At 42.9% G+C, this 27,342-nt stretch overlaps 1 protein-coding gene across 1 annotated transcript in view; it reads right to left on the minus strand.

Annotated features, from left to right (window-relative positions):
• Positions 1 to 6,357: 6,357 nt before the first annotated feature.
• Positions 6,358 to 27,342, minus strand: part of LOC139643307 (glycerophosphodiester phosphodiesterase domain-containing protein 5-like) — a gene marked incomplete at its 5' end in the record, with an annotated part of 22,609 nt that continues 1,624 nt past the window's right edge. The window contains 14 exons of the mRNA XM_071518421.1: positions 6,358 to 6,464; positions 9,940 to 10,019; positions 11,529 to 11,611; positions 12,994 to 13,141; positions 16,837 to 16,994; positions 17,760 to 17,978; positions 18,983 to 19,133; positions 20,898 to 20,980; positions 21,940 to 22,085; positions 25,014 to 25,107; positions 25,504 to 25,602; positions 25,786 to 25,845; positions 26,522 to 26,615; positions 26,805 to 26,908. Of these exons, the coding sequence (XP_071374522.1) occupies positions 6,358 to 6,464; positions 9,940 to 10,019; positions 11,529 to 11,611; positions 12,994 to 13,141; positions 16,837 to 16,994; positions 17,760 to 17,978; positions 18,983 to 19,133; positions 20,898 to 20,980; positions 21,940 to 22,085; positions 25,014 to 25,107; positions 25,504 to 25,602; positions 25,786 to 25,845; positions 26,522 to 26,615; positions 26,805 to 26,908 (1,626 nt within the window). The remainder of the gene's footprint in view (positions 6,465 to 9,939; positions 10,020 to 11,528; positions 11,612 to 12,993; positions 13,142 to 16,836; positions 16,995 to 17,759; positions 17,979 to 18,982; positions 19,134 to 20,897; positions 20,981 to 21,939; positions 22,086 to 25,013; positions 25,108 to 25,503; positions 25,603 to 25,785; positions 25,846 to 26,521; positions 26,616 to 26,804; positions 26,909 to 27,342) is intronic.

The following is a 27,342-nucleotide window of genomic DNA, read 5'->3' on the forward strand; positions in this document are numbered from 1 at the left end:
AGCATCTCAACACTAATCTGAACTCAGATGGAACCTTATAATTCCAAGTTCAGATAGGTCCAAGACGCAGATTTGGTGTGATTTGAACTTAACTTGTAACAAATTTCAGAAGAGCTTATTTTAACTTCCCAGGCACTTCAACAGTCTCAGAAGTGCAAATCTCTACTGTAAAGCCAGGTGAAACCTTTGAATATGTGAAACATGCTCTACTACTCTACTCTCTCATGTGCCCCGGTGTGCAGAGACGCTCCCTCCACCCGTGGCCTTACTTCCACTGAGGCTGCATTCACAGAGGAATCGGCTGTGGCTCAGATCTGATCTTTGCACAGCTGCCTGTGGCATTTACCTGCAGGGGGAGGTCAGTTGTGGGATCAGGGGTCTTTGTCCAGTTAAAATGTTACAAAAGGTGAGGAACATATGACTACACTTGTTTTTGTTTTTTATTGGTTAACACAGTGAGAAACAGTTGACCCCATGGTACAACTGACCCCTCCTTCCCCTATGCATGCACAGAATACATTATGTTCTCGATCTCTCTGGTGCAGTGAGAAACACTGGAAGACAAAATGCACATTTTGCTGAAATGTAGAATTTGTTTTTAATTCTTTACATTTTTGTTTGTTTTTGGTACTTGTTTTATATTCCATTGTGAAATGTATTTGTGGTGTGTTTAACAGAATGATGTCTGTCTCTATAATGAACGGCCTGATGTTGCTCATATTTAACCCCACATTCATGTTTCCTACAACACTATTTAATACTCTACCCCACGCCATGATGTTGCTTTTACCATGTGTGCAACCTGGGATAAATCTGAGACTAAATGTTTCATACAACTTTTGACAATAATTGCCCCGCAATCTGTAATTCAGTATGGACCTTTATGGATAAAGCTGAATCTACATAGGAATAAAAAAAAAAGAGATTTTCGCTTTGTGGCACAGATAAGTTTGTCGCCTTTCCTAAAGCAAATTATTGATTAGATAACCACTGTTCTGTTATAAGGCGGTGAGCAAATACAAAATGTTAAGATGGTTTTTCGGAAACCAGGCACAGATTAAAGACAAGAGAGACTGTTACATGGAGGCCGGTCTATAAAAGTGTCTTGAGAAGTGATTTAAAAGACTTTGCTAATTTCCTCTGGCAGGCCGTTCCACATGTTGGGCTAATGGTTTGATTTTGGAAATAATTTCTCAGCTGAAAGAAACAGGACTGCGCATCAAAGCTGAGGTTAGAATCAAAATAAATCCCTAAATTTCTGGCCACTGGCTTCACGTCTGAAGATAGGCCACCTGGTTTATTTTGGATTAAGAAAGTGGAGCTAGACGGACCGGAAAGAACAATCTCTGAGTTACTGTTGAGTTGTGAAACATTTTGAGCCCTCCAACATGTTTCTTTCTGTTGACATCAAAAATCAAATCTGTGCCACAAAGAGTTGGGAATTGTTTCTTCTTTGCTTGTGTAAATCCAGTCTCAAATGCGTCTGAGAGTCGCAGGCCGTCAGCTGGAACGTCGCCTTGGTAGTTTGAAGAGGTTTTCTATTTGTGTTGCTTGTTTTTGTCGGGTGACGAAACCTTCATCCATCACACTGCAGTGAGGTTTCTGTTTTGTACAAACTCCAAATAAAATTATATTTCAACAGTGCCAATATTTCCATTTGGTAACATATGTTCTGTTGGTTTTCTTCGGTTGTGGATGTCTTATACACACACACACACACACACACACAATTTCTTGACTGCACTGTCATTTGTTGTTGTCTGTTTACTTGTTTTCTTTAGTGTTCTCAGTGTTTGTGTGAACTGAACTGACACTTTTGCATAATACACACTAAATATATTTGATTTGTTTTGACCTGACCACACACTCAACCTGATCAACATTTAGATCAGGTGCTGCCTTAGATCAATAATTTTTTGTTTTATTTTATGATTGTTTTGTGTTCAAGGGAACACCGACCCTCCACCAGAGCACCTAGAAACACAATTTCTAACACAAAACAATCAAAGACTTTTTTCTTATGTTTTAATATCAGATGACAGTAGCATTTACAATCAGAGAAAAGTTACAGTGAAATAAAAAAACATTGGGAACACTTCTATAAAATAAAATAAAAATAGCCGTTCAGTACAGCACAAGATGTAAAATGCTACACAGATTTTACCATTAGAAAGAATGGCATCTGGAGTATTCCATTATACCCTATGGGTTTTTTTCCTCTGCACCAAGTACTGGTGTTCATTATTCAATGGCAATGTTGAGCGTTTATACAGCGCTAGTGACATGGGCCTGTGTGCACTTTCTTTCACACGCTGCAGTTGATCTTCATGCTGTGGTTACACCTGTCATTTCAACAGGACTTTGAGATCTGACTCAGAAGATCACACATCATGAGATCACTTAGTTTCATGTCCACACTTGGCCTGTAAATGGCTGTCATGCATCTCTGTGGCTGTGTTGTTTTAAATGTGTCTGCATTACTTTTTTCTGCCCCCCCCCCCCCCCCTCTCCATTGCTTTACATTTCTTCTTCTGTATATTGTGGCTGGGTTGCATCCAAAACATGTAGAATCCAGATCACAACGTGAGCCGGACCACTTCCATATCTGGTTGTGAAGATCGGATAGAAATATGAGCAAAATATTTTCTTTCTGTGCATCCAGAGCCGTCACTTAATGCGGTCTAGCACAACAAGTGGCATTGAAACGACAGGTGTAACTGCAGCCGACGTCTCAGTGAACAAACCAGTCTACTAAACACTCATGGCACGCAGGTGTTAGCCAGGACCACAGCTCCCAGTCAGGGTGAATCCCCTTCCCAGTCAAACCATGAGTCCTGCGTTTGCTAGCATGACAGACAGTCACACTACTGATGGAGCCAAATCAAAAGCACTCTCTCGATTTGGACAAAGGATATTGTTTCTACCAGCGGAGTGAAATTAATAACTCCATTTAATAACTTAACTCCATTACATGGACGCTGACCTTGCACACATCCCCTGTAAAAAAAAAAAAGAAATAATTTTTATCTAGCGCATTCTCGCAGGCATCAAGACAGCAAAGCCAGGTCCGTCATCCTGATGATGACCGTCAAAAGAAATAATCAAACAAGGCCTCGATCTTTAGTTTGACCAAGAAACAAGAAAATATTTTCGTGCATGCAGCCAATCATCGTATCCACGTCTGATTGGCCGAGATCAGACAAGAAAAAGCTGTTTTTTGGAAAAGTTCATGTACAACAGAATGTATTTGGTGTGTTTAAGGTTTTTTTCCTCCGAACATCACAGATTGTCTCCATGTATTTTCTGCTTCATCTACCTTATATTGATTGATATCTGTAGCTAGCATGCTCACCCAACAGATCAGCTACAATAGTCTCAACTGGAACACAAAGACAGTAATACAGTATGCTAGTCACTGGTTGGTAGTACAGTACAATACAGTACATGAAGTTGCTTGGTTACGGCTACACTCTTAGACAGTAGTTTGTTTTTTCGTCTACATAGAGGACCTGCAGCCAGAGCCATTGATAGGGAAAGTTTGGCCAGATTGTATTTGCTCTTCATTAAAATCTCCATAACATTTGTATTGTAAGATGGCTGTCATTTTAAGAAACAGCTGGCACAGAAACACAGTTCCTTACCAACAGGCCAAGCAGCAATGACCAAACTCTTTAATCAATGGCTCTGCATGACATTAGCACTGTTCAATACACCAATCGGTGTATTTTCTTTGACTCTGAGACACAGGAATATATTGAGAACAATCTCATTCAGAGGTCTGGTTCTGCCTTAGAGTTTTCTAAGGCAACAGAGAAAGTCCAGAAAATGTTGTTGAGCTCTCTCCGCTGAGTTTCCTCCCACAGGTTCTTCTCTCCTCAGCGGAGAAACGACTTGCTGACACTGGCTTAGTTTTCACTTTGGGCTGGAATCAGAGGCACCTCGGTCAGGTCCGGGACAAGACCGAGACCAGGCCTTTCCTGAGTCTGAGATAAGACTGGAGGAGTGTGGAGGCCACGTCAAGACCAAGACTGGACAACCTCAAGTCTTATTTGAGACCAGTAACCAAACAGCAGCCAAATCATCCAGAATGAGAATGACCAGTGGGACTGAGTTTAAACTAAACACCCTTTTGTTAAGAATCACTGAAAACTCCTCTAATTCTGGGAGTTTCTGAATAAATTACAGAGAGATGAAATGTGAGATAAAGTTTAGGATGTGAGATCAAATTGAATGTCAGCCTAGTTGAGTAAAACCATATGTGAATGAATTCTGAATGTTAAATGAATGTAAAGTATAATTTGCATTTCACTGCATTGCCTCTTTGCACTGTATGTGAGGTCCCTTGGTCCCAGTGACATGTGTAGCAGCATCTACTGTCATACTGTTTAAGTTGCTGATATGTCTCTGCACCGATATCATCGTGACAAATTCCTGCACTTTTACTGTGCTTGGTGAATAAAGTGATTCTGTTTCTGACCAGTGAAAACAAAGCCAGAGTCTCTCTCTTAATGGCTCTTTTCTCTACATCTGCCCAAACACTGTACAGCAAGCCAGCAAAACACCTCAGAGGATCTAGGACACGAAATTTGTGGATTTCAAACGTGAAATCACAATATAGATTTGGACTACATATTCTGGATTTCAAATCTGAAATCACAGTATAAATTAGGACAACATATTCCAGATTTCAAGCCTGAAATCACAGTATAAATTAGGAAAACATATTCTAGATATCAAGCCTGAAATCACAGTATAAATTAGGAAAACATATTCTAGATATCAAGCCTGAAATCACAGTTCCAGACAGACCGAAGTAGCACTGTGCGCGCATGTTTGCAGTAGCAGAAGAAGAAGCTGCCATGCAAAAACAGTACAAGGTCTGGTTTCTCAAAAGCATCTTTTTTCTTTTCGTTATGTAAAGCAGCTGATACCACAGTTGGCACACAGTCACAGCCAAATTGAAATGCCTCCACTCCAACAGCTGAGAGTAACACTCCTCAAAACACACAAGACAGCATGTATTGATCTTCTGTGTCTGTGTGGAGCTGGTGAGCAGAGGGCCGACGGTCTGAGGCCTGTGACCCTCAGCTACAACATCATCTGTCTGTGGTGCAAGAAGCAACAAAAACAACCTTCTCACTCACATGCTTTTGAGAAACGCGGCCCTGCTTGATAATACATTCACTGAAATACAAACATAAATAGCGTCTAACAATTAAAACCTCCTCGAGCCTCAGGTTTACATTCATTCAGTCAGTCCGACAGTGCACAGTCCAGGCCTTGTACACTGCATCCAACAACTCACAGACACACAGAGAGAAAGCTTAAGACATGGTTCAAGGTTTTCTCTAAAGCAGCTGATGTCTGTACAGCCGAAAACAAAAATATAGATCGTACGGGAGATACTCAACAGTCTCTTTTGTTTCCTCCTGGTCGCCGGACGCCTCCTGCTCTGAAGTTCCAGTTTTCACCACCGGGGGCGTGAATGAGCTGGATGTTCGATCCAGGAGAATCTCAGGTAACGACTTGGAAAAACCTTTGGCTTTCACTCAATGCCTTAACTCCGCTCTGTGCCATTTTGCGGCAGCCATTTTGCATCCCTCTAGCAAGGATTTGGTTTATCTCAACTGGAATGAGTGAGACCGACTCCTGCACTACTATAACAGTATGTATTTCTCTCTTTCTCCCCACATACTGTCTTCACTGTCTTTTTCTTCTTTGTCTTGTGAAGTTTGGTATCTTTGAATCTCCCCGTGTTGTTGAGCTCAGCTGGTGCTATTAATGATAACCAGGGATGGAAACTTCACTAGCATGCCAGCATGTGGCTACTACGTTTCTATTCTGGGCTCGTGCTAAACTGTCCTCACTGCCCAGAATTTGAATGGCATCTAAGAGACATAGTGTGGAAATGGCAACCAAACAGTACTACCGGGCTAGTACCCAGAATCCTTATGCTCCGTCCCTGATGAGGCTTGGTTTAGCAGCTCAGTTTCCTCAGGCTGAGGAAAGGATGGAGAGAGAGGGAGTAGAGAATGACTAGAGAGCTTGCTGTCTCTTTCTCATCCTGTCCACTTTTCTATTCTGTTCTCGGTCACATTCACGCTCTCCTGGTTTGTACACGTTTGTAGCATTCAACTTTTCTCTCTTCTCTTGACATTTACAGACCTGTGTCCACTCCCTCTCTGATCCTTTAGCTCTTATCTCTTTCTATACACATATAAACTCTCCGTCACTCTCAATCATTCTGCTCTATTTGTCTGCCTGTACCTTTCTTCCTTGCTCCTCTCTCTCTCTCCTTTCCCCTGTCTCTCTCTCTCTCTCTCTCTCTCTCTCTCTCTCTCTCTCTCTGGCTCCCGGTCACTCCTCTGTGATGGTGGGCAGGTGAGGCGTACTGGGTGAACTGGGCGTGCTCCGTAGGTCCGGCCGGACGTTGACGCTGGAGATGGACCACACATCGCTCAGCTCTGCAAGGGAGAAGGGGGCAACGGTCAAACACAGTTCAGAGTTTATATCCTCACAGGACAAGGGGCATTGTGGGTATTGTAGACACTGAGGTCATAGGAGGAAAGAGCACAAGCTAGAGGGGTTTTCATGCACGAGAGGCATACGTGGGAAGTGGAAATACAGCCGGGTGGCCATGCATAGATCATAAAGGGTATACTCAAATTCAACCAGCTGCCCATGTATGGGAGGTGGAAACACAGTAAGACAGCCATGCATGGATAAATTCAAGGAGGCAGGGATAAAGAGAAGGGGCATGTGAGTGCTGAGTTTGGTCCAGGATTCACAGGCGCATGTGGACTTCCTACAGGCAGAATATGGTTTATTCATATGGGGTTTATACAGAGTTCATGCAGGCCGCTTAAAGGACTCTTATTATATGTATATGCAGGCCTCTTATTTACTGTGCAGAGTGAGTTTTAGGTACTATGTGCTGTTTTGTACTGTGAACTAATTTGAGTGGTTATGATGGGTGTTGATTTTTTTTCCTCCCCATTTTTTCCCTCCTATCTTTTTAATAGGTTATACTATAATTATTTAATGTAGATTCATTAAACTGTGATATGTATTTTAACTGTGACATCACCTGCCAAGGGACAACAGATGTAAATTAGCCTAGTGGCTAAATCTGGCATATTTACATTTGGTTTTAAATAATGAATATTAACATTAATATGCACTGTCCCTATTAAATAAATAAATCAAATATAGCTCTTTGTATAAAACTCATATGGTGTTCCAGGTTTAAATGATTAGCATATGATTGCATTCACATAAGGGTTTGTAATATCAGCATTACCCAAGAACCCATTCTTCCTTGTGATAATGGGTACAAAAGCATTGTAACAGGTACAAGCCACGTACCGTCAGCATCACCAAATTACCCATAATCACAATAAGAACATCCTCAAAGTTATTCTGGCTTTTGTACAACTGTTACCAATGTGTGTGTATTGACTGAAAGGTTTTCTCCAATGCAGTATAAATACATAAGAATAAAAAAATAGGAGAAAGCAAGAAAGACTGCTAACTGACTCCCTGGTAACCACAAGAGTTGCCTTAGCAACGGCTCGCATTATGGGAATCATCAGCATGGCTGGAATGACTGATCAGATTTTTTGGCAGAGACTATGAGCTGTATAAAAGGGCTTTGGTCAGATTTTAGGAGATCACATTGATGTTTGTCCACACTTGGCCTGAAAATGGCTGTTATGCGTCTCCTGGGGATTTTCTTGGGCTCATATGAAAATCCTACAGGATTCATACAAGGCTTGTTTGGATCTCATGAGGCTTCATAAGGGATTCATAGAGGGCTCATGCCACTTTACTACAGGGGTCATAGGGGCTTCATGTGAGGTTCTAACAAGGTTCGTATGGGATTCATATGGGGTTTGTGGGGAGCTCATACAGGGATCCTGAAGGGTTGACATGCAGGGTGACATGCAGGGGTTCATGGGTTGAAGACCAGGGGGAGAGAGACGAGGGTCCCAGTGGGGGAGGCAGAGTGGAGGGGGCTCCAGCGAACACAGATGACCTCTGAAGAGTCTGACACACACACACACACACACACACACACACACACAAGTACACACACACACACAGACACACAAAGACGGCAGGGGATTATAGCATGCAGAGCTGGAAATCATAGAATAAAGCCTTGTCTCCTCTGGTCAGGGTTTAGCTGTGCCGTCTGCTGGCCAGATCTGACCGAACCACATTCCATATTGTTGATTCAGAGAGAGGTTCAGCTCCGCATTCAGTTTTAATAATTAACATGACAGTGTGAAATATATATCTATTTCGCAAAATAATAAAAAATGGGACAAAATACTAATGGAATTGTCACTTTCTGTGATCTGTCTCACTGTTCTGAAATTAAGTGATAGTACAAAGTGCACAAGACATACTGATTATTATCAAATTCAAATGATCTGGCTAATCAATGGAGACTCAACCCAAACCAAACCACACCCTGGCTAGCCACAGCCGGGCAGAACAGAGCTGATGGAGACAAGGCCTGTATTGGATGGAAAGGGAATTCCTTTTCAAAACAGTCTTTTTCATTTTTTTGAGTGACTGGTACACCAAGATGGCTTCCATAGTGTGTTTGATGGTGTTGTCATGGAAACAAGCTTTGGTCAAAAGACTCAAAAACCCTCAAAAAAACTCTGAGTGCTGATGTGTTGTCATGGTGATGGCATCAAACGGCTGAACAATTCAGTGGCAGCTGTGTTGAACATACCAACATACATTTGTTTTATTTCCATGACAGCAATTTCAAAACTCTACAGTCGACATCTTACCTCCCCCAACCCTTCCCTCTTTTCATCTCCCCCTTTCTCATTATTTTTGTCCTTCCCTCTCTCTCTCCCTCTTTTCTTCTTCTTTCCTCTCTCTGTCCATATCTCCCTCTCCACGTCTTCTTCTCTTTTCCCCCCCACCCTCCCTTTTTCCATCTCCTCTTCTCTCCCTCCCTCCATCCTTACTTCTCTCCCTCCTCTTCTCTAGCCTGCTGCCTTCTCCTCCCTCCTCTTCTCTCTCTCCTTATCCCTTCCCCTCCTTACCACTCCTCGCTTCCTCTCTCTCTCTCTCTCTCTCTCTCTCTAACCTCTCCCCCATGCTACACCAGGAAGTGTCCCTTCAATCCATTCTTATTCTATGTAAATGCACAAATACAGAGCAGATGCACAGATACACAGATAAGGATTACATACAGCGGTAGCCATTGCAGAAGTCCCTTTTCATAAGTTCCTCATTTTTTAAATTTAGTCTCCATCTTTGTTGCTCAGCCTCATTGCTGTGGTGTTTCTGCGCTGCACTTCCCACAGATCACCTGTCAATCAGACAGTGTGGGCGGAGCTTGGATTTTCTGTTGATGAAGTTTGAGTTTCTCTTTTCTCTGTCTGTTCAGCCATGGTAGCTATCGCTGCACATGCTAACTACCCAGTTCTTCTTCTTCTATTTATTCCAAACAAAAACACTGTTGCTGCTGCCAGAAATGTAAAACGCGTCACTTCCTGTGTGCCAGACAATTTTTCCCAGGAAAGCGCTACTAGAAACTGAGTGTTCAGAGCAGAAAATGAAAACGTTTTCATGAACTGGTAATCATTATTGAATCACTATTGTGCTGTATCAAGCAATAGAGAGTAGCAAAAAAAAATTTATTCATATGAAAATTTTGCTGATTATTTTGCTGATTATTATTACTTCAATAATCAAGCAACTAGTCACTGCAACATTCCTTATAAAATTCCACGGCCCGAAAAAAGAGCAAAAGTTGATTTCTACTGATAATTCCTCTTGTGGATTGAGTATAAATGCAGCAGTAGTTCAGCAAGCATGCAGTAGAAAATGAGACTTCAACATCGACTACATCTGTGTGCACATGCAAGGGAGCATGAACAAAGAGTGGAGAGAGGAAAATTGTCCTCCTACCAGTCCTGAACTTGCTGTAAGGTCCGTTCTCGTGTGTCTGGCGGCTTCCCGACCAGAAGGGCAGGCCTCTCTCTCTCCACCTGTGGCACACACACACACACACACACACACACACACACACACACACACAAAAACACACTCAGAGATCAGAGCAGCAGAAAATAACCAGGTGCGTGTGTACGTGTCTTTGTGTTTCCTAAAGTGCTTTGAGACTGTCAGAGGTACCACTGTAGCTGCTTTGATGTGTGTACTAAGTGTGTATGCAGACGTGTATGTGTGTGTGTGTGTGTGTGTGTGTGTGTGTGTGTGTGTGTGTGTGTGAGGGGACCCAGGTGCCTGACGACTGAGGTCCAGGCGCAGAGGAAGAAGAGAGACACTGGACTAGACAGATGGCGTAAAATCAACAAATAACATAAAAATAAAATGACAGCAGGGTCATGGAAAAGGTTTGTTTAATTCTCAGGGGTGAAGAGCCTGAGTCCTCAGCTGGGTTGCAGGAAGGGTCACATCTCACGCACACACACACACACACACACACACACAGGTGTCTCACAGTCACTCTAGCTCTTTCTTTCTCATTCTCTGTCTCTTTGAGTGTGTTTACATGCACATTAATATTCTGAATATGAGTCTCATCCTGGCTAAAGTGATAATGTTGTACTCTTTGGCACGTTGTTTGGACTTGACAGTGGAGAGGAGCGGCATCTATGTTTTTGGTTTTGTTGCAAGTACTGTGTCGCTAGTGGAGCGTGTTTTCGTAATTACACGAGAGTTATAATGATGTGTTTTCTGAGAGTAACATTTTATTTGTCACTTTGAAAAATGCACCATCAATGCAACATCCATTTTAAATTAAACATCATAGCCATTTATTTTCTGATTTAATTAGTGAGTAAACATCCAACTTTATTTCTCTTTATTTCACTGATTTATATTAAGATAAAGGCGTGCATTGAGCCGTAGGGAATTGAAGCTCTGCAGTTCTTGAGCTTCAGTTGTTTACATGCCAGAATATACCGGTTGATATCGGCACATCCCAGATAGCATATTCAATTTTTTCAAGAAATTCGGGAAATGAGCTTATCCGGGTTATTATGAAGAGGATATGGTGTGGAAGGATATGGAATATTTGAATATCCTGAATATAAACAGAATATTAATGTGCATGTTAACACACTCATTGTCTCTCATACTTAGTCTCTTGCTCATACTTAACCGCTTTTTAGTTCTTTCTCTTTCATATACACACACTAACTCACTGTCTCTCTCTCTTATTCACACTCTTGCTCTCATTTTCTCTCAGTCTCTGTTTCTTTCTCTCTCTCTCTCTCACACACATTTTTCCATCCTTAAATTGATAATTTATCCCCCCCTCACATGGCCAACTGACATCCCAGATTACAGCAGTGATAATAAAACCTCATCAGCAGCCAGAATGACTCAGCTCGGCACAGCACACACACACACTCAATCCCCCCCCCACACACCAGACGCTACTATTACCAGGGGAGATCTGGGGAAGGTAATTATGACGGCAGCAGCTATGTGTGTGTGTGTGTGTGTGTGTGTGTGTGTGTGTGTCCACCCACCAGTGGAATATGAAAACGGCGATGATGAGGAAGGCAGATACTGCATCAGTCAGAATCCACATCAAACTATATTCCTCTGGAGTCTGGAGAGAGAGAGAGAGGGAGAGAGAGGGAGACAGACAGAGAGAGAGAAGAGAGAGACAGACAGAGAGAGAGAGAAATTGATGTTTGCATTTCTGAGACTGTTCAAATGAAGTTAAAACAGGAAAGTTAAAACAGACAAGGGGAATATGAACATGAATATCAATTTACCCATTAGTGACAATTAAGTCTTGAACTTGAACATGGACATTCTTATTATAACCGTAATTAAAGTAATTTTAATTTACACAGGGCAACAGGGTGGCCTAGTGGTTAGAGAGAGACCAAAAGGAACTATGTGATCTGTTGAAGTGTTTCTTGAGTGTTTCTTGAGCAAGACTGAATCTCCTACCTGCTCACTCACTGTGAGTCATCAACGAATGCCTACATTTTCACACATTCACCTTCAGAAACACTTCTATTTGCAAAGCCCCTTTGGGGTTTTTGTATCTCACCTGAGCAAATTATTTTTTTCTGTGTTTTTAGCCCTGTGACAGCAAGGGCTCTATAGATCGTATTGTCGTTCGTTCACTCTGTTCACCACCTTTGGTCACGTGGGTTAAAGTGTGCCGCAGGGAGTTAGACTGCAGACTTTCAATCAGGAGACCTGAGCTCGATTCCCGGTAGGGATGCTTCCACAAAATGTAACGTTGTGGGGCTGTTAGGCTCTTAGTCTTGCTTCTTTTTGTCATTGCATTTTAGTAGAACAAAGGACTCCCGCACACTGTCTACTTCAATGCAATTAGAAAAGATTTATTGGGAACAACGTTTCGGCACACAGTTAGTTATAAAAATAACCTGATGAAGGTCTGTGTACCGAAACGTTGTTCCCAATAAATCTTTTCTAATTGCAAGTGAAGTAGACAGTGTGCGGGAGTCCTGTGGTCTACTACAGTCGGCCCATGGTCTTGTCCTACACACCTGTCGATCTGCAGGTGTGCAAAAGTTCTGCTCCTTGATGTCATTGCATTTTATCACTTCACTTCTGTTTTATTTCCAACTAAACTAATCCTTATTGAAGTATGAATAGTAGTGGGTGCTCAAAATGGATCCTAAACATTGTATTCTGGTGTTGAGCCCAATATGAGGCTATAAATTAAATTGCACATTGTAAAAAAAAAAACTTTCATTGTATTCAAACACAGCAAATCTTAAGCAACAGCAACTAGTTATTGATCAAAAACGTTTCTGGTTTGCTGAAAAATCTAAAACCTGTCTGTGTGCTGTACCGCAATTGCAATATTGTCAAAATAATTGCAATCTCATTTGTCATGCAGCCCTAATGAACAGACTTATTTAGGATAGTAGTAAATATACCAGCGAGGATACCTTACAAGTATGTCTTCATATTACTGACAGCAAGAGGAAAGCTGTGTGTGCTCACCATGAGAAAGAGCGGCCTGCTGAGGTTGGACAGGACGTGGATGGAGTTGGTGGTGACGGACTGAGCTCCGGCACACCAGGCCAGAGAGTAGAGCCACGGCTGGCTGATCACATACAGGTTGGTGCTGATGTTCACCGACCAGTACTTACTGTAGAGAGAGGGAGGGAGGGAGGGAGGAGGAGAGGGAGGGAGGAAAGGAAACAAAGACGCAGTGGTGGGGAGGGCGGTGGTTGAAGGGAAGGGGAAGAAGGATAAGGGAGGAAAAGAGGGAGAGTGTAAGAAGAAGGGAGGGGAAGGGAAGGAAAGAGGGACGGAAAGAGTGGGAGGGAGCAAGGGAAGGGGAGGATGGGAGGAGAAGGAGAGAGGGAGGGAAGGAAGGAGAAAAAGAGGGAGGGAGGGGGGCAAGGGGAAGAAGCGAGGAAAAAAGAGAGGGACAGCGGGGGGAGAAGGGGAAGGGTTAGAGAGGGAGAAAAGGAGGAGGGAGGGTAAAAAACAGGTAGAGGAGGGCAGGAGACGAGGGAGAAGGAGGAAGTGGGAGGGAAGGGTGAGGAGAGAGGGAGAATGGAGGGAAGAGGGGAGAGAGAGAGGGAAGGAGAGAGGGAGCAAGGGAAGGAGGCAGAATGAAGAAGGAGGGGGAAGAGGAGGAATGGGTAGGGAGGAAAAGAAAGGGAGAAGGAAAGAAGGGGCGGGGGAGAGGGGAGGAATGGAAGCAGAAAAGGATGGAGAGAGAGGGAGGGGGAGATGGAGAGAGAGAGACGAGAGAGAGAGAGAGAGAGAGAGAGAGGGAATTGTTTGGGTGAGAGAAGGATGAACGGATGGAGAGGGGGATGGAGGAAGTGAGAGAGAGACAGCAATTGGCATAATTGGCATACTGAAATTCATAAAAACGGCAGCAACGTTAAAGACATTGCATACACACACACACACACACACACACACACACATTGGTATCTCTGACTCTTTCTGAATTTCAGTTTCTGAGTTGAGATGAAAGTGTCCTTTGAAAGTCTAATGATCATCTGCTGGGGTAAACATGCTGGGAGGGAGAGAGAGAGAGAGAGAGAGAGAGAGAGAGAGAGAGGGAGAGAGAGAGAGAGAAAGAGAGAGAGACAGAAGGAGGGAGAGAGAGAGAAGGAGGGAGAGAGAGAGAGATTTAGGGAGAGAGACAGAAAGAGAAAAAGACATTGATTTCCCATTAAGAGGAAGTGCAGAGCTGAGTGGCAATTATACTTAAGAGATTATACAACTAGAGGTCTGTGTGTGTGTGTGTGTGTGTGTGTGTGTGTGTGTGTGTGTGTGTGTGTCCCAGTCCATGTCAGTTGATTATTGTTTTCTTCATGACAGCTCTGTTCCTCTTGGAAGTGACCATATTAACATTTACTGCCCCACAGACAACAGCTGAAATATCGATAAACAACTGTTCCAACATAGTGCACAGTAGAAAACACAGGGTCGAGGAAAAAGAGATTGTATTAAGCCAAGAGATCGTAATACGTCAATTTTAAAATTATTCTATTGGTTTTTAAATCTCCTAACGGCCTGCCACCTCAAGCAGATTTCTTCCATCATGTGGCTGCTGTTGGACTTTTATCCGTCCCTATAGCGAGAAACAAAACATCTGGGAGGGGCGGTGTTTAGCCTCTGGAACAGAAACACACTGAATCTCTAGATTGTTTTCAGAGAATGTTCAAAACACACACTTTTACTCCTGCATTTGATTGATTCCTGCAGTTCTTTTAACCATATTCTATACTTATGCTTTCTAATATACTGTTTTCTGCAAATACATTTTACACTTTCAACTGTTTTTATGTCTCTTTTTTGTTGTTCTTTTTAAATAATGTTTGTACAGCACTTTGGGTTAGGGTATGAAATGAATTTGATTTGAGCTGACTTGAATCTATGTGACACAGGTAGACAATGATAACGAAAGGAAAAACATCACAGCGGCCAGTGACAATGGCAAAACAAACATCCTGCGACTTAAGAACCATTTTACGTCTTCACTTGTAATTATCAAAAGTATACTGGGACAGTGAGTTAGCAATGGTCTTGTTTCCCCTGTTGTCATTGTTTTGTCAAATGATTTAACTTGGACATCAATGAATTATGAGGAGAAGAGAAGAGAGGAGAAGAGAAGAGAAGAGAAGAGAAGAGAAGAGAAGAGAAGAGAAGAGAAGAGATTTATATTGTTTAACTAGGTTGGAAAATTGTCAGTCCTTTAGAAGCTCACATAAACTTTTCTTACAATATAATCGTCAGACAAACTTAAAAAAAAATTACACTCAATTTAATATCATGCCATTCACTGTACAGTTGCTCCATAATGTATTTAATCCCCCAAAGTTTATACACATCAACTCTTATTATAATAATTATGCACTCACAATGTGCTTATAATGTACTTATGGTGCCTTGTGAGCACAACTTCAAATTAAGTGTTACTGCACACGCAACATGATTCATCCAACTAGACATCTGTACTTGGAGACAAACAGACCAAGTGGAATCAAAAGCTGACATTTTCATCTTTTGCCGTGATATTACACTGAAGATGAATCAACAGCACAGAAAGACCAATTTTAACTCACTGTGTGAAAAGTTGCACTAAAAACGAACTGTCAGTGTGAGTCACCCCACCATCTGGGAGTCAGCAGCGATTCTCTCTGTCTCTCCTATTACTGCCCCCTCTTTTCTCCCACGCTGCTCTCTTCCTCAGCCTCTTTTATCCCTCTTCCACTCTGTCTCACCTCCTTTTTCTACATCTGCTCCTCTCAGTTCTCTCCTCTCTCCAATCTGTCTTCACCTCCTCCTCTACAGACTCTTTCACAAACATGGCTGATATACTTCCGCTTCATCTTAGTAGGGTATAGATCGGTTCTCACCATTGCCAGCAATGTTAAAAAGCCAACTTTCTGTCACCTCCAACTCTGTCTGTGATGTATTTTGTGTTTCAACACAGTGTCATTTGATTGAGGGTCACAAAACGTCAACAGCCCAGAAATTACCGTTAGCCAATTAGCATTTTGTGCCCCAAAATCACATTTTTATAGTTGAGCAGTTGTCTGACAACAGAAAGAGAAAGATATGTCAATGACAACAGCTGTGAGTTAAGGTTAGGGTTAGGGTACGCAAAGACGAGGTGGAAGTATGCCAGCCATGTTTGTAAAGGATCTATTTCTCCTCACCTCTTCTCTCCTCCCTATCACTCCTATCAATCCACCTCTCCTTTCCTAAATGCCTTCCTCTTCAGTTTCTCCTGCCTCCTCTCTTCTCTCTCTCCTCCAAATCTCTCCTGTCTATCCTCCTCTCTCTCCTGTCTCTCTCCTTTCTCCTCTCAACTTCTCATCTCCCTCTCTCTCTCTCTCTCTCTCTCTCTCTCTCTCTCTCACCCCCCTTCCTCTCCTCCTCCTCATCCTCCTCTCTTTTCCCTGGGGTTGTTCTTCAAACAGAGAGTCGGAGTCACTGAGGACATGGCTGCCATCTGTACCCTGACTTACATAACTACACACACACACAAACACACAGATGAGACACCGTCAAAAGCTCACTGTGTGAAATGTCAATGGTCTCTCTCAGGAGGTATGAATGAGTGTGTGTGTGTGTGTGTGTGTGTGTGTTATGTGTACATGGGTGTGTTTATGTGATTGTCTGTCTGAGTGTATGTGTGTGTTTAAGTAACGTGTGTATACTGTATAGATACGAGTGCGCACGGATCCTTGTATCTGAAGAAGGCCTGAAATCTTTTGATTACATCTGTCGTTTATGTCTGTCTTGATAAATGATTGTGTGTGTGTGTGTGTGTGTGTGTGTGTGTGTGTGTGTGTGTGTGTGTGTGTGTACCTGATCTGTTGCTGTGACATGGTGCTGTAGTGCAGGTTCAGTCTGCTGATGTGACTGTCTGTTAGTTCCTGTATGGAGGCTTTCTCTCCGGAGGTTTGCTGCAGCTCAGGGTCAAAAGTCTGGACTACCTCCCTGTCCTCGGCCGGCAGCCACAGCACCTGCAGACACACACACACACACAAGTACATAAACACACACGAACAGACACAACGCATACATGTACATAAAAGTATACATACATAAACGTAACACACATCCAGGAATGCCTACAGTCACCCTTATATAAATGAAAAAGCCACTAGGGGGAAAATTGTTCTCAAAGAAACTGAAAACGGTGGAAAATCCAATATGATGTACACTGATGGTCCTGGAGGTAAATTTGTAGAGCAAGGGTAGATGCCAGAGATGGGACCAAGTCACACCTCCTCAAGTCAAGTAAGTCACAAGTCATAGGGGCAGGTGCCGGGGAAATATTCGGTGTTGCATGACCATGTTTAACTCCTCAGTAGCTTGTAGATGTGTGAGCGAGTGAGAGAATAAAACCGAGCAGATTACAATAAGCAATAAACAATATAATGGTTTGCTTACAAATATTGAAATAAATATTGTGACTTAGTGACTTGCGAGTCAAAAACAAAAATAAAACAAAGATCCAAAAATCTAAACTTTTCAAGAACTTCAGGAAGAAAAACAGCCTTGTTTTTAGCTTGGTAACAATGTATTTTTTAGTTTATCCAATGGGTTTTGAAAGAGTCTCATAAGACTAGTATTTGCTCAACCCCAAGAGGAGCATGTAATCCTTCAGTTTAAGTGAAAACATGAAAATGACCACAGTTACAAGGTCTTCACACAACAACAGCAAAGGATATCTCATATTAGAACATAATTCTTCACATACGCCCACACACAAGCCCTACAGTTACCTGTGAGGAGTTGATGTGGGCCTGCACCACCTGCAGGGTGGTGTTGATGTATGACTGACTGTAGGGGTGTCCGTACGGTGGCCTGCGCAGGTCAAACAGCACCAGCCTGCCGTTACGGGCCGCCACCTCCAGGAACTGGGCCAGGGAGGGAACAGACTGGTTCTGGGCCTGGGAGCGGTCCACCTCGGACAGGGAGGACCCCATGGTGAATGGATCCCTCTATAAGGTGGGTAAAGGGGGGTAACAGAGGGATGTGGAGAAAGAGACAATAGATGAGAGAAAGTAAAGTACAGAATAGGATGCTTAGTCATTCTGAGTTTTAATATTTATTTCTATTCCACACTCTGCATGAAGGATGTGTCATTTTCAATGGATTAATGCATTAATTCCTGTACTTTCAATGCATTTCAGTGCACATTACTTTTCAACATGACATCATTATTTCAGTAACCACCTAACTGACCCAATCTATGTTTTTATTAATATATCACTGTTGTCAGGTGAAAGCCTTGTGACTTGTGACAATTTTGCTGATTTACATGTTTTCACTTAAACTGAAGGACTACATGCTCCTGTATGGGTTGAGAAAATTCTCTCGACCTCTTGGGCTGAAGAAACACTTTCAAAACCCATTGGATAATGTCAACAATGCATTGTCATCAAGCTAAAAACAAGGCTGTTTTTCTTAGTTCATGAAAAGTTGACATTGTGGACAGACAAGGTTTTCACCTGACAGCGATGATATGTTGTGTTGAGAAGTAACAATTCAATTTGTAATTCATAAGTGTGTTTGTGATCCAGATGTGGTTTATCCCTGTGGTTATATCATAGCAAAAAGGTTAGATCTTGGTTACATAAGCCCATAGTTTTCATTAGGCATTCACTACGTTTTCATTTTTTGTTGTTTTGGTACAAATCCTGTCTAAATCTCTTGCCAAGGTGCCAGCTCACCATATCCTGGCATCTCTAGGTAAGATCATTTGAATGTTGAGTTAGAGTGTGTGTGTGTGTGTGTGTGTGCTTGTGGCACCTTGAAGCACTGTAAAGTACTGAGCCTAAAATCTCTTATTCTCCCTGCAGTCTGAATTTCACACTTCAGTGAAGAAACAGTGTTGCATTATTTCAGCAAACCAAACCATATGCTAAATTTAGCTAGTGGAAACCTGGTGTGTGTGTGTGTGTGTGTGTGTGTACGTGTGTGTGTGTGTGTGTGTGTGTCTCACCGATAGGAACCAGTCCCCGGCGTTGAGCTGCTGCAGCTCGGCCCAGGTGAACATGGAGGCATCGGTGTGCGTTCGGTTTGGGAAAACCTCGGCGACATTAGTGGTTCTCCTCAGAGTGGAGTCATGCATCAGGAAGGGAACACCATCATAACTACAGAGAGGGAGGGAGAGAGAGAGCGAGAGAGAGAGAGAGAGAGATGGGGGATAGAAAGAAAGAGTGAGGAGTGAAGATGAGTGCAGAAGTGAAAAAAGAGGGGAAAGAGAAAGGGCAAGAAGAGAGGAGAGGAGAGGAGAGGAGAGGAGAGGAGATTATTAAAGTCAGTAAACATTTAATTCCTCAAAGCTCTGTTCACTGTGCAGAAAATAGCAGCAATCAAATTAAGTTGGGCTTTCATAAAGTCATTTATCTCACACTCATTAACACACACACACACACATACTGCATGTATACATATACACACACACAATCTCAATAAGTCTGTCACCTCAATTAATCACACAGATGACATCAGTGTTCTCTGGAGTCAGCTGCACACACACACACACACATAAAAATCCTTGCCGGTTTAATTACACAGGAATTGCCAAGTAAGCATGATAGCATGCAAACCTCACACACACACACACACACATAAATCCCACACTCATTCAGACACACACACACATGTATTGCCAGGGTCACAGCAACACGGCATTAGGCTAACCCGCTAACACTGAGTCTTGCTGTGCTGCTAATTCCCCTGTGGTGAGGTTAAGCGCTAACCATAGCTAGCATGATAACCTACCTGGCATGAGCTAATGGGAGCGCTAACGGCTAACTGGATTAGCGTGGCAGTAATCACCTTAGCGCTGAGGGGAGGCATGCTAACATCTGATCTCTATAATTAGCACCGGGGCAGAGGACGAGGCAGCGATTCACTGCTGGCCCGGGACAGCAGCTCTGTTTAACTGTTCCACTGAGGAATAAGGCTGGGAAAATAAAAATGTACTGAGATTTGGTTCTGTTTCTGTCGTTCTTTTAACATTTTCTAGACTGCTAACAGAAAATGTAGTAGTAGTAGGAAACAGTACTATAAAACTAGTAGTAGCAGCAGATGTAGTATTAGTAGTAGTAGCAACAGATGTAGCAGCAGATGTAGTATTAGTAGTCGTAGTAGTAGCAGCAGATGTAGGCCTAGTATTAGTAGTAGTAAGCCTAGTAGTGGCAGCAGCAGCAGATGAGGTATTAGTAGTAGTAGCAGCAGATGTAGTGTTAGTAGTAGTAAGCCTAGTAGTGGTAGTAGCAGCAGATGTAGTATTAGTAGTAGTTGGCCTAGTAGTAGTGGTACCGTTGTAATAGTAGTTGTAGTAAGCCTTATAGTCGTAGTAGGCCTAGAAGTAATAGCAATACTGTAGTAGTAGTCATATTAGTTCTAGTAGTAGTAGTAGTAGCAGTAGTAGGCAAAAGAGAGGTCACACACACACACACACACACACACACACACACACACACACACAGGCAGCCATCTTCTCAGTCCCTCATTTTACCGCATGCTTGCTGTGCTTCAGCATCATTTTAGAGAGCAACTGGAAAATTCATAATTTGTTCTTTTCAGCTCCCAGAGGGCACAAGAGGATGATCTGGCAACCAGAGCTACCAGTTCTAATATGCTTATCCAGCTCAGCAGTTGGAAAAAAAAGGCTGCAGTGGATACTGCAGTATTAATAGCGGGTAGATGATAGATACAGAACAGATCCAGGGTAGATGCAGGGTAGATGCAGAATAGATGTGGGGATGCAAGGCAGAAAACGTCTTTGGATGCTGCTGTTGTAAACATGTACAAACGCACACTGAAGCCCAGCACTGGGGAGTGATTTATCTCAGTGTCACACACACACACACACACACACACACTGAGGGGGGCAGTGTGATTACCTGATGGTGACGTCAGTCTCCAGCCCCTCTCCTCCAGCTTCCACCGCCTTCTCAAACGACATCACAGTATTCTCTGGAGCAAGCTGCACACCCACACACACACACACGCAGGTACACACACACACACACACACAGGTACACACACACATACAAAATGAGATAAACACACATTCAGAGCCATGTACACACACAGAATGACACTCACACACAAACACACTCGCTGCAAAGATATCAACATTGTGCCTGAGCCAAGTCAGGACTTTCCCCTGCCAGGTCTTTAATCAGAGCTTCTCCTGGCTCTCTGGCTCCATCTCGGACTAAAAGCCTCTCGATCTGCCCAAACAGAACCAGGACAGTCTGTTAACACCATCAGGCTGCCTCACACTTTTTTGTCTTAACATAAAAATGCACACACATTCTTTTAAATGCTGCCATTTGACACATGTGATTACTGAAATGTAAAACAACTGCTAGTGTGGATAATTCCACACTGGTCCAGAAGAAAAATACTGGCAGTGAAAACTATCATCCCTTACTGAGTTCACCACTTCAGTCATAAAGGGGAGATGTAGATGAAGAGGAGGAAACATGTTAAAGGAGGGTTTTAGTCCTGAGAAAACTGAGACATGGATTGTGAAATAGGCTCGCAATTCAACATTAAGAAGGTGCTCCAAATATTCTGTACAGTCAGTGTACTCTAACACCACTGTCATGTAAATTATGATAGCAGCCATCAGATGTAAGTTGATCGTTATCTACTGGCTTCGTTATATTTCCCCTCACAGCCATCTTAAGTAGGTCACTAGCAGTCCGCCTTGAAGCACATCAAAGACTTTATGCTGTTTTTAAAGAAAAAACTCTCACAAATCATCCCAAATGAAAGCAGGACACAGTACACATTAGTAGAAGTTACTATGGTTGGTGCTGATAGTAACTTTGTTTTGCAAAAACTATTGGTTTGACAGAAATATACTGATAACACAGGACTGAGGTCAGTTCAATAGAATTAAGCCCCGCCCAGCTGACGTGGGACCAGTCTTACCATTGGTGCTCCTCTGTGTCCGATGAGCATGGGGGCGGGACCCAGCGTCCCTGCCTCTTTAATGCAGGGGGAGTACATTCCCAGAGGAACCAGGTAGAGAGAGAACAGCACCGACAGGTACAGACCCAGGATGGCCACCTGACGCACTGAGGGACACAGACAAACAGATTCAAAAACGTTAGTATTTATTGTCCCTACATCCAGGGTTTTTAGTCTTCTCAGTCCAGAAACCAGCTCTCTCATCCTGGAACCTGAGCTTGTTAATCCATATTGCTGCTGTATTCAACTGAGGTCCCACCAGAAGTAGGCTAACAACCCATTTTGGGGCCTGACCCACAGTTCTCAGTCAACATTAGCAAGAGGCTGTTTGAAGCTGGGCTCATATGAAGTTTATCAGCAAACAGTGAATCCCTGTAGTATCTGGGTTATGGCTGTTCCTCACTGAGGTTTTACTGGAAGAGCTACAGTGAGGCTTCAAACAGATTATGTGCCAACATCACGCCATGGGTTATAATTAACAGTACACACACACAAGCACACATGGACATAAGCCCACATGTTTACACACAGACATGCACACACCTACACACGCATACACACATACACATGCATCCCTACCTCTCAATCTGGCTCAATTTAAGGGTTATACAATGGTTCCAGAGAAGGAATTGGAGCGTAGTCAGGCTAATATAAATCTCTCCTAATAGGATCAACATGGTAGACTGGTGCAGAACAACAACCATATGGGCAGCAAGCAGACTGGTCGCCTGGTCGCCTGGTCGGCTGGCCGAGCCGCCTGGTATCATAGGCCCAACTATTGTAAGATACTAGGAAAGAACAGAAGCAGTGCTGGGGTCTAAATGTCAACAGGTGCCCTTTGGCTCTTTTTGTCTCCCTTCATACTGATATCTCTCACTGGGAGAGACTCACAGCATGATTCAGCAGAGCCACATGGGCAGCTGGCATGTTGGTTGGTTAGTGAAGCCACCTGGTAACATAGACCAACTGTTACAGGGCTGATAATAGGAAGAAACAGAAACCCTGCTGGGGTCTGAATGTCAACAGGTGCTCTCTGCAAAGAGAAGAAAGAAAGAGAGTTCTCTCTCATTGGTGTACTCAGTTTCATTATTGTTGTTGGTGTGTTTGTTTGTATGTGGGTGGTTGAGTGCGGAGAGCTGAGTTGCAGATGACTAAAGACCTAATCAATATTGAGAACGGAAGTAACAAGGGTTTTCTGGGAAGCCAGAATTTACTGTTGAGTCTTCTGGAGGTGTTGTGGGATTAAAGGAAAAATCCCCCCTCGCACGCTCTCACACCGTTATATATATCACCAATCTGTGATGTGTGATACATTCCAGGATTTGATGAAGTGTTGTAAGTTTTTTTTTTTGGTGTACCCACTTCTGCTTCAGTTAGTGATTTCCTACATTGCCCAGAAAAGTAAGGTACATTGCCAATAGTTGTTTTTAACAGTAGTGTTGAAGTGTTTTCTTCCTTAAGTTCAATGAAACAACATCCTCACTCTTATCCTACACTCCTTCCCTCTCACATCCAAGCCAGGTTCTACATGGGCGCTCACCCTAATAGGACAAGGGATAGTTCCATTAGACCCTCTCTGTCTCTCTCTGTCTCTCTCTCTCTCTCTCTAATCTCTCACCAGGAGAGACCCATGACTCAGCATCACTCCACATGCAGAATCACCATGGCAACCAGGGACACAGTGTCCATGGAGATCAGAAAGACTGAGAGAGAGCTCAAAGTGACCCAGTGCAAAGGAGGAGAAGAGAGACAGACAGACACATGATGAAATACACAGAGAGAGGGAGAGAGACAGAGAGCGAGAAAGAGATAAAGAGAGAGAGGGTGACGGATAGACAAAAGAGATCGAAATCAAGGTGACCCAAAGACAGAGGGAGAGAGAGAGAGAGAAAGAGAGAGAGCGAGAGAGAGAGAGAGAGAGAGAGAGAGAGTGACAGACAAAAGAGTGAGGGAGATCAAGGCGGCCCAAAGACAGGCAGGTAAAAAGAAAGAAAGAGAGAGAGAGAGAGAAAGAGAGAGCGAGAGAGAGAGAGAGAGAACAGGGACAGAGCAGAGAGGGCAAAGTGAACAAGAGAGACACACACAGACTAGGTAAGAAAGAGAGAGAGAGTGAAAGAATATGACAGAGAGAAAGCGAGCAACAGAAACTAACTCAGGGAGAGAGAGAGACAGAGAGAGAGAGGAGTGCAAAATTGAGTGAGAAAGAGAGACATTGATTTTCTGTTTCAAAGGAAGTGGTGAGAGAGGGAGGGAAGGAGGGAGGGCAGAGAGGTCTACAGCTGTATAATCCATGCCAGACAGTGCGTCATGTCATCGAGGGGTATGTTAGATTTCATAACAGCTTCGCTCCCAGTGGGTGGAGCAGCTCGATAGTTCCACACCTGAAGCTTTTATAAGCGAGCTCCTCAGCTCCTGCCAGCAGCTACTCAATACGTCATCTCTATTAGCTCCTTCAGCCCCCACTGGCTTAAAGTTATTACTGCTACGTCAATGGGAGGTTGGCTGCACTCATCACTAGATTTCTATTTCTTCCTGTCTCTCTTCCTCCCTCTCTCCATCTCTCTGACACCCAAACATCCAGTATTTTGATTTACAAAAGGTCCTAAAAGGCCTGAGTAAGCTATTTGGAGGTCTAGACTGAGGCAAATAGGAAGTGAGATCCATCAGTCAAATATACTGCACTTCCTACAATATGGGTGAGCAGACTGAACAGGCTTTAGATAATAATAATTTGTATTTTTTACATTATAATAATTAGTCTACAGAGGGAGAATTGCATACGTTCATTTTAAGTGTAAATCTTTTAATCTTTTAAATCTGTTATTTAATGTGTTATGGCTGTATTTCTGGTGCGTCTCACATGACACGAGTGCCTGCATGTTTTCTACAGCACTACAAGATTTTAGACTGGGGCTCGGGGTGAGAAAAATATTCTCAAATTTGGGTCTCAAGCTAAAATCTAAAAGAAAGTGACATTCAACCAAACTAACAGGGGTTCAAAGCTCACACAGATGAAAATGAATTAGCTTGTTTACCTCTCTTGTTCATGCGGAAGAAGTGCAGCGCTATTGGCCAGGAGAGGAGGGTCATTAGTGAGACCGCAGCCACATGGAGGAAGGGGGCCGTCACCTAGCCAATCAGAGATAAAGGGAGGAAGAGAGAGACATAGAGACAGACAGAAAGACAGAGTGAGAGAGAGAGAGAGACAGAGAATAAGAAAGAGAGAAAGAGAAAGAAAGCGATGTTGGAAATCATGATGCTGTAAAGATAATTAAGCTATTTTTCATTAATATGTTGCTAGGAAATTTGAATGTAGCATTATAGAAGGTGGAATACAGGCCATGGTACATAGTATTAATGGTCATCATCACCATCAAATGTTAGAGGAAAATGCTAACAAGTTACTAACAAAATAATTTGCAGTACTATTATTCAGTGTAACTGACTTTCTGAGTTGAGCGCGCACAGCAAATGCCCTCCTGTGATTGGCTAGTGTGTCTATGATTGACATCAGTGTTAGCCAACCTGCAGGGAGAGAAGGAGGGTCTTCCATTCTTTGCTCCAGAGGTCAGACAGGATGGCGGTGGCCGTGACGGAGAACACCAACGTCACTACGATGCCAATCTGACACAACCACAGGAGGAGGAGGACAAGGAAACACATCACAGCGTTAACACAGAGGAAAACATTTACCAGATGCTGATCTGAAACACTACAGGGCCACAATCTGACATATTTATAGAGGTTAAACAGAAGAATACAAAGAACTGTGAGTGTGTGTGTGTGTGTGTGTAGGTGTGTGGGTACCTTGTGACTCCAGTGAAGGTACAGCCTCTGTCCCTCAGAGAGCAGACACACTGCCAGCACCTGTACAACATTTAGAAATTCATTACATCCTTTATTGTCACATACTGTCGAGGACAACATGGCTATACTGTCCTCAAAGTATCCACCATAGGGTTTAAACCTTTATTCATCCAGAGTATGACTCCAGAGTATGACTCTGCTCTTTTTTTAACAACATCCTGCGTCACATTCCCACCTGGGACAACCACAGTTTACTACTGCTGTCCTCTGAGCTGCTCCAATGGAGCAGGAGGGTCAAGTGCCTTGCTCAAGGGCACACAACAGTAGTTGTAAAGAGAGGGCAGAGTGTTTCCCATCGACTTTCCCCACTCAATTTTTCCCAGCCCAGCTGGGGATTTGAACTGGCAACCTTCCAGCCACAAGGCTCCTTCTCTAACCTTGAGGCTACTGCTGACCTCAGTAACTCAGCTGATAGGTGAATATAATATAATTGGCCAGAGAAAGAGAGAAGTAGAGTCTGTATACCTGCACATACCCTTGACTATACTAGAGGTCTGTTTTTATAAGTCGTTTGATTTTGTTTTTTTAAATCACCTGCAGGAATTAATTAATTGTCATCTCTTTTTACTATGTGTTTATTATGGTATTTTAACAGTTTTTATCACTTTGATTCTATATTTTATTACTGTGTAATTAAACTAAACTAAACTAAACTGGTTGTATGTGAGAGCTGTACCAGTAGCAAGGCGATGTATGTGAAGAGAGCTGCAGCGACGACCAGCAGGACCAGAGACCAAGGGAACCAGAAACCCAGAGTCCCAAAGTTAAACCTGGAGAAGACAAGAACAACGCAGCAACACACTGATCAGTACACTCAACAGCTATACAAACGATGTTGTATATTGTGAATGAAGTTCAGTGGTTCATTCCTTCATGTATACAGACTTGAAATATTCCTAAGAATACACTGTAATAAGCATGTGTGTGCGGGTGTGTACGTGTGTGTGTGTGTGACCTACCAGTCAAAGTCGTTGTAGTCATTCTGAGCTTCGCTCCAGAAGTAGAGGAAGACAAAACTCAGGAAGAATGTGAGGATCAGGAGGCCAAAACTGCCGCACTCCAACTGTGCGTGCACACACACACGCACACACACACACACCCACACACACACACACACAGTGAGAGAGAGAAGATAAACCATTTGATGTTTTAAACCATACTGTACCATAGTGTATCTTATCCAAGGCTTCTTTACGGAAACTGCTGTAATGTCAATGCAGAAAGCAATATGCAATACAAATAAATATACAGGCAGACACATTTTACATCTTGTATAAGCTGGACTATTAAAACCAATGGACTGTGAGCTGTGCAGGTTTGAGAGAAGTATGAAAGAGAGTTGTTTGTGTTCACAAATTCACTGAACTGTAGGAATAACAAATGCTCATTTTCATCTCTGCCACTCTACAACTGTGATGAAAAAGAGTGAAGAACAGTATCTATTCACTACTATCTCATTTACCAGATAGCACTTTGAGGAAATGTATGTATTTGTCT

The sequence above is a fragment of the Centroberyx affinis genome, unplaced genomic scaffold, assembly GCF_046629955.1.
Source record: "Centroberyx affinis isolate AG114_WGS23_722 - 3 ecotype Tasmania unplaced genomic scaffold, CSIRO-AGI_Caff_v1 ptg000581l_1, whole genome shotgun sequence".
NCBI lineage: Eukaryota > Metazoa > Chordata > Actinopteri > Beryciformes > Berycidae > Centroberyx > Centroberyx affinis.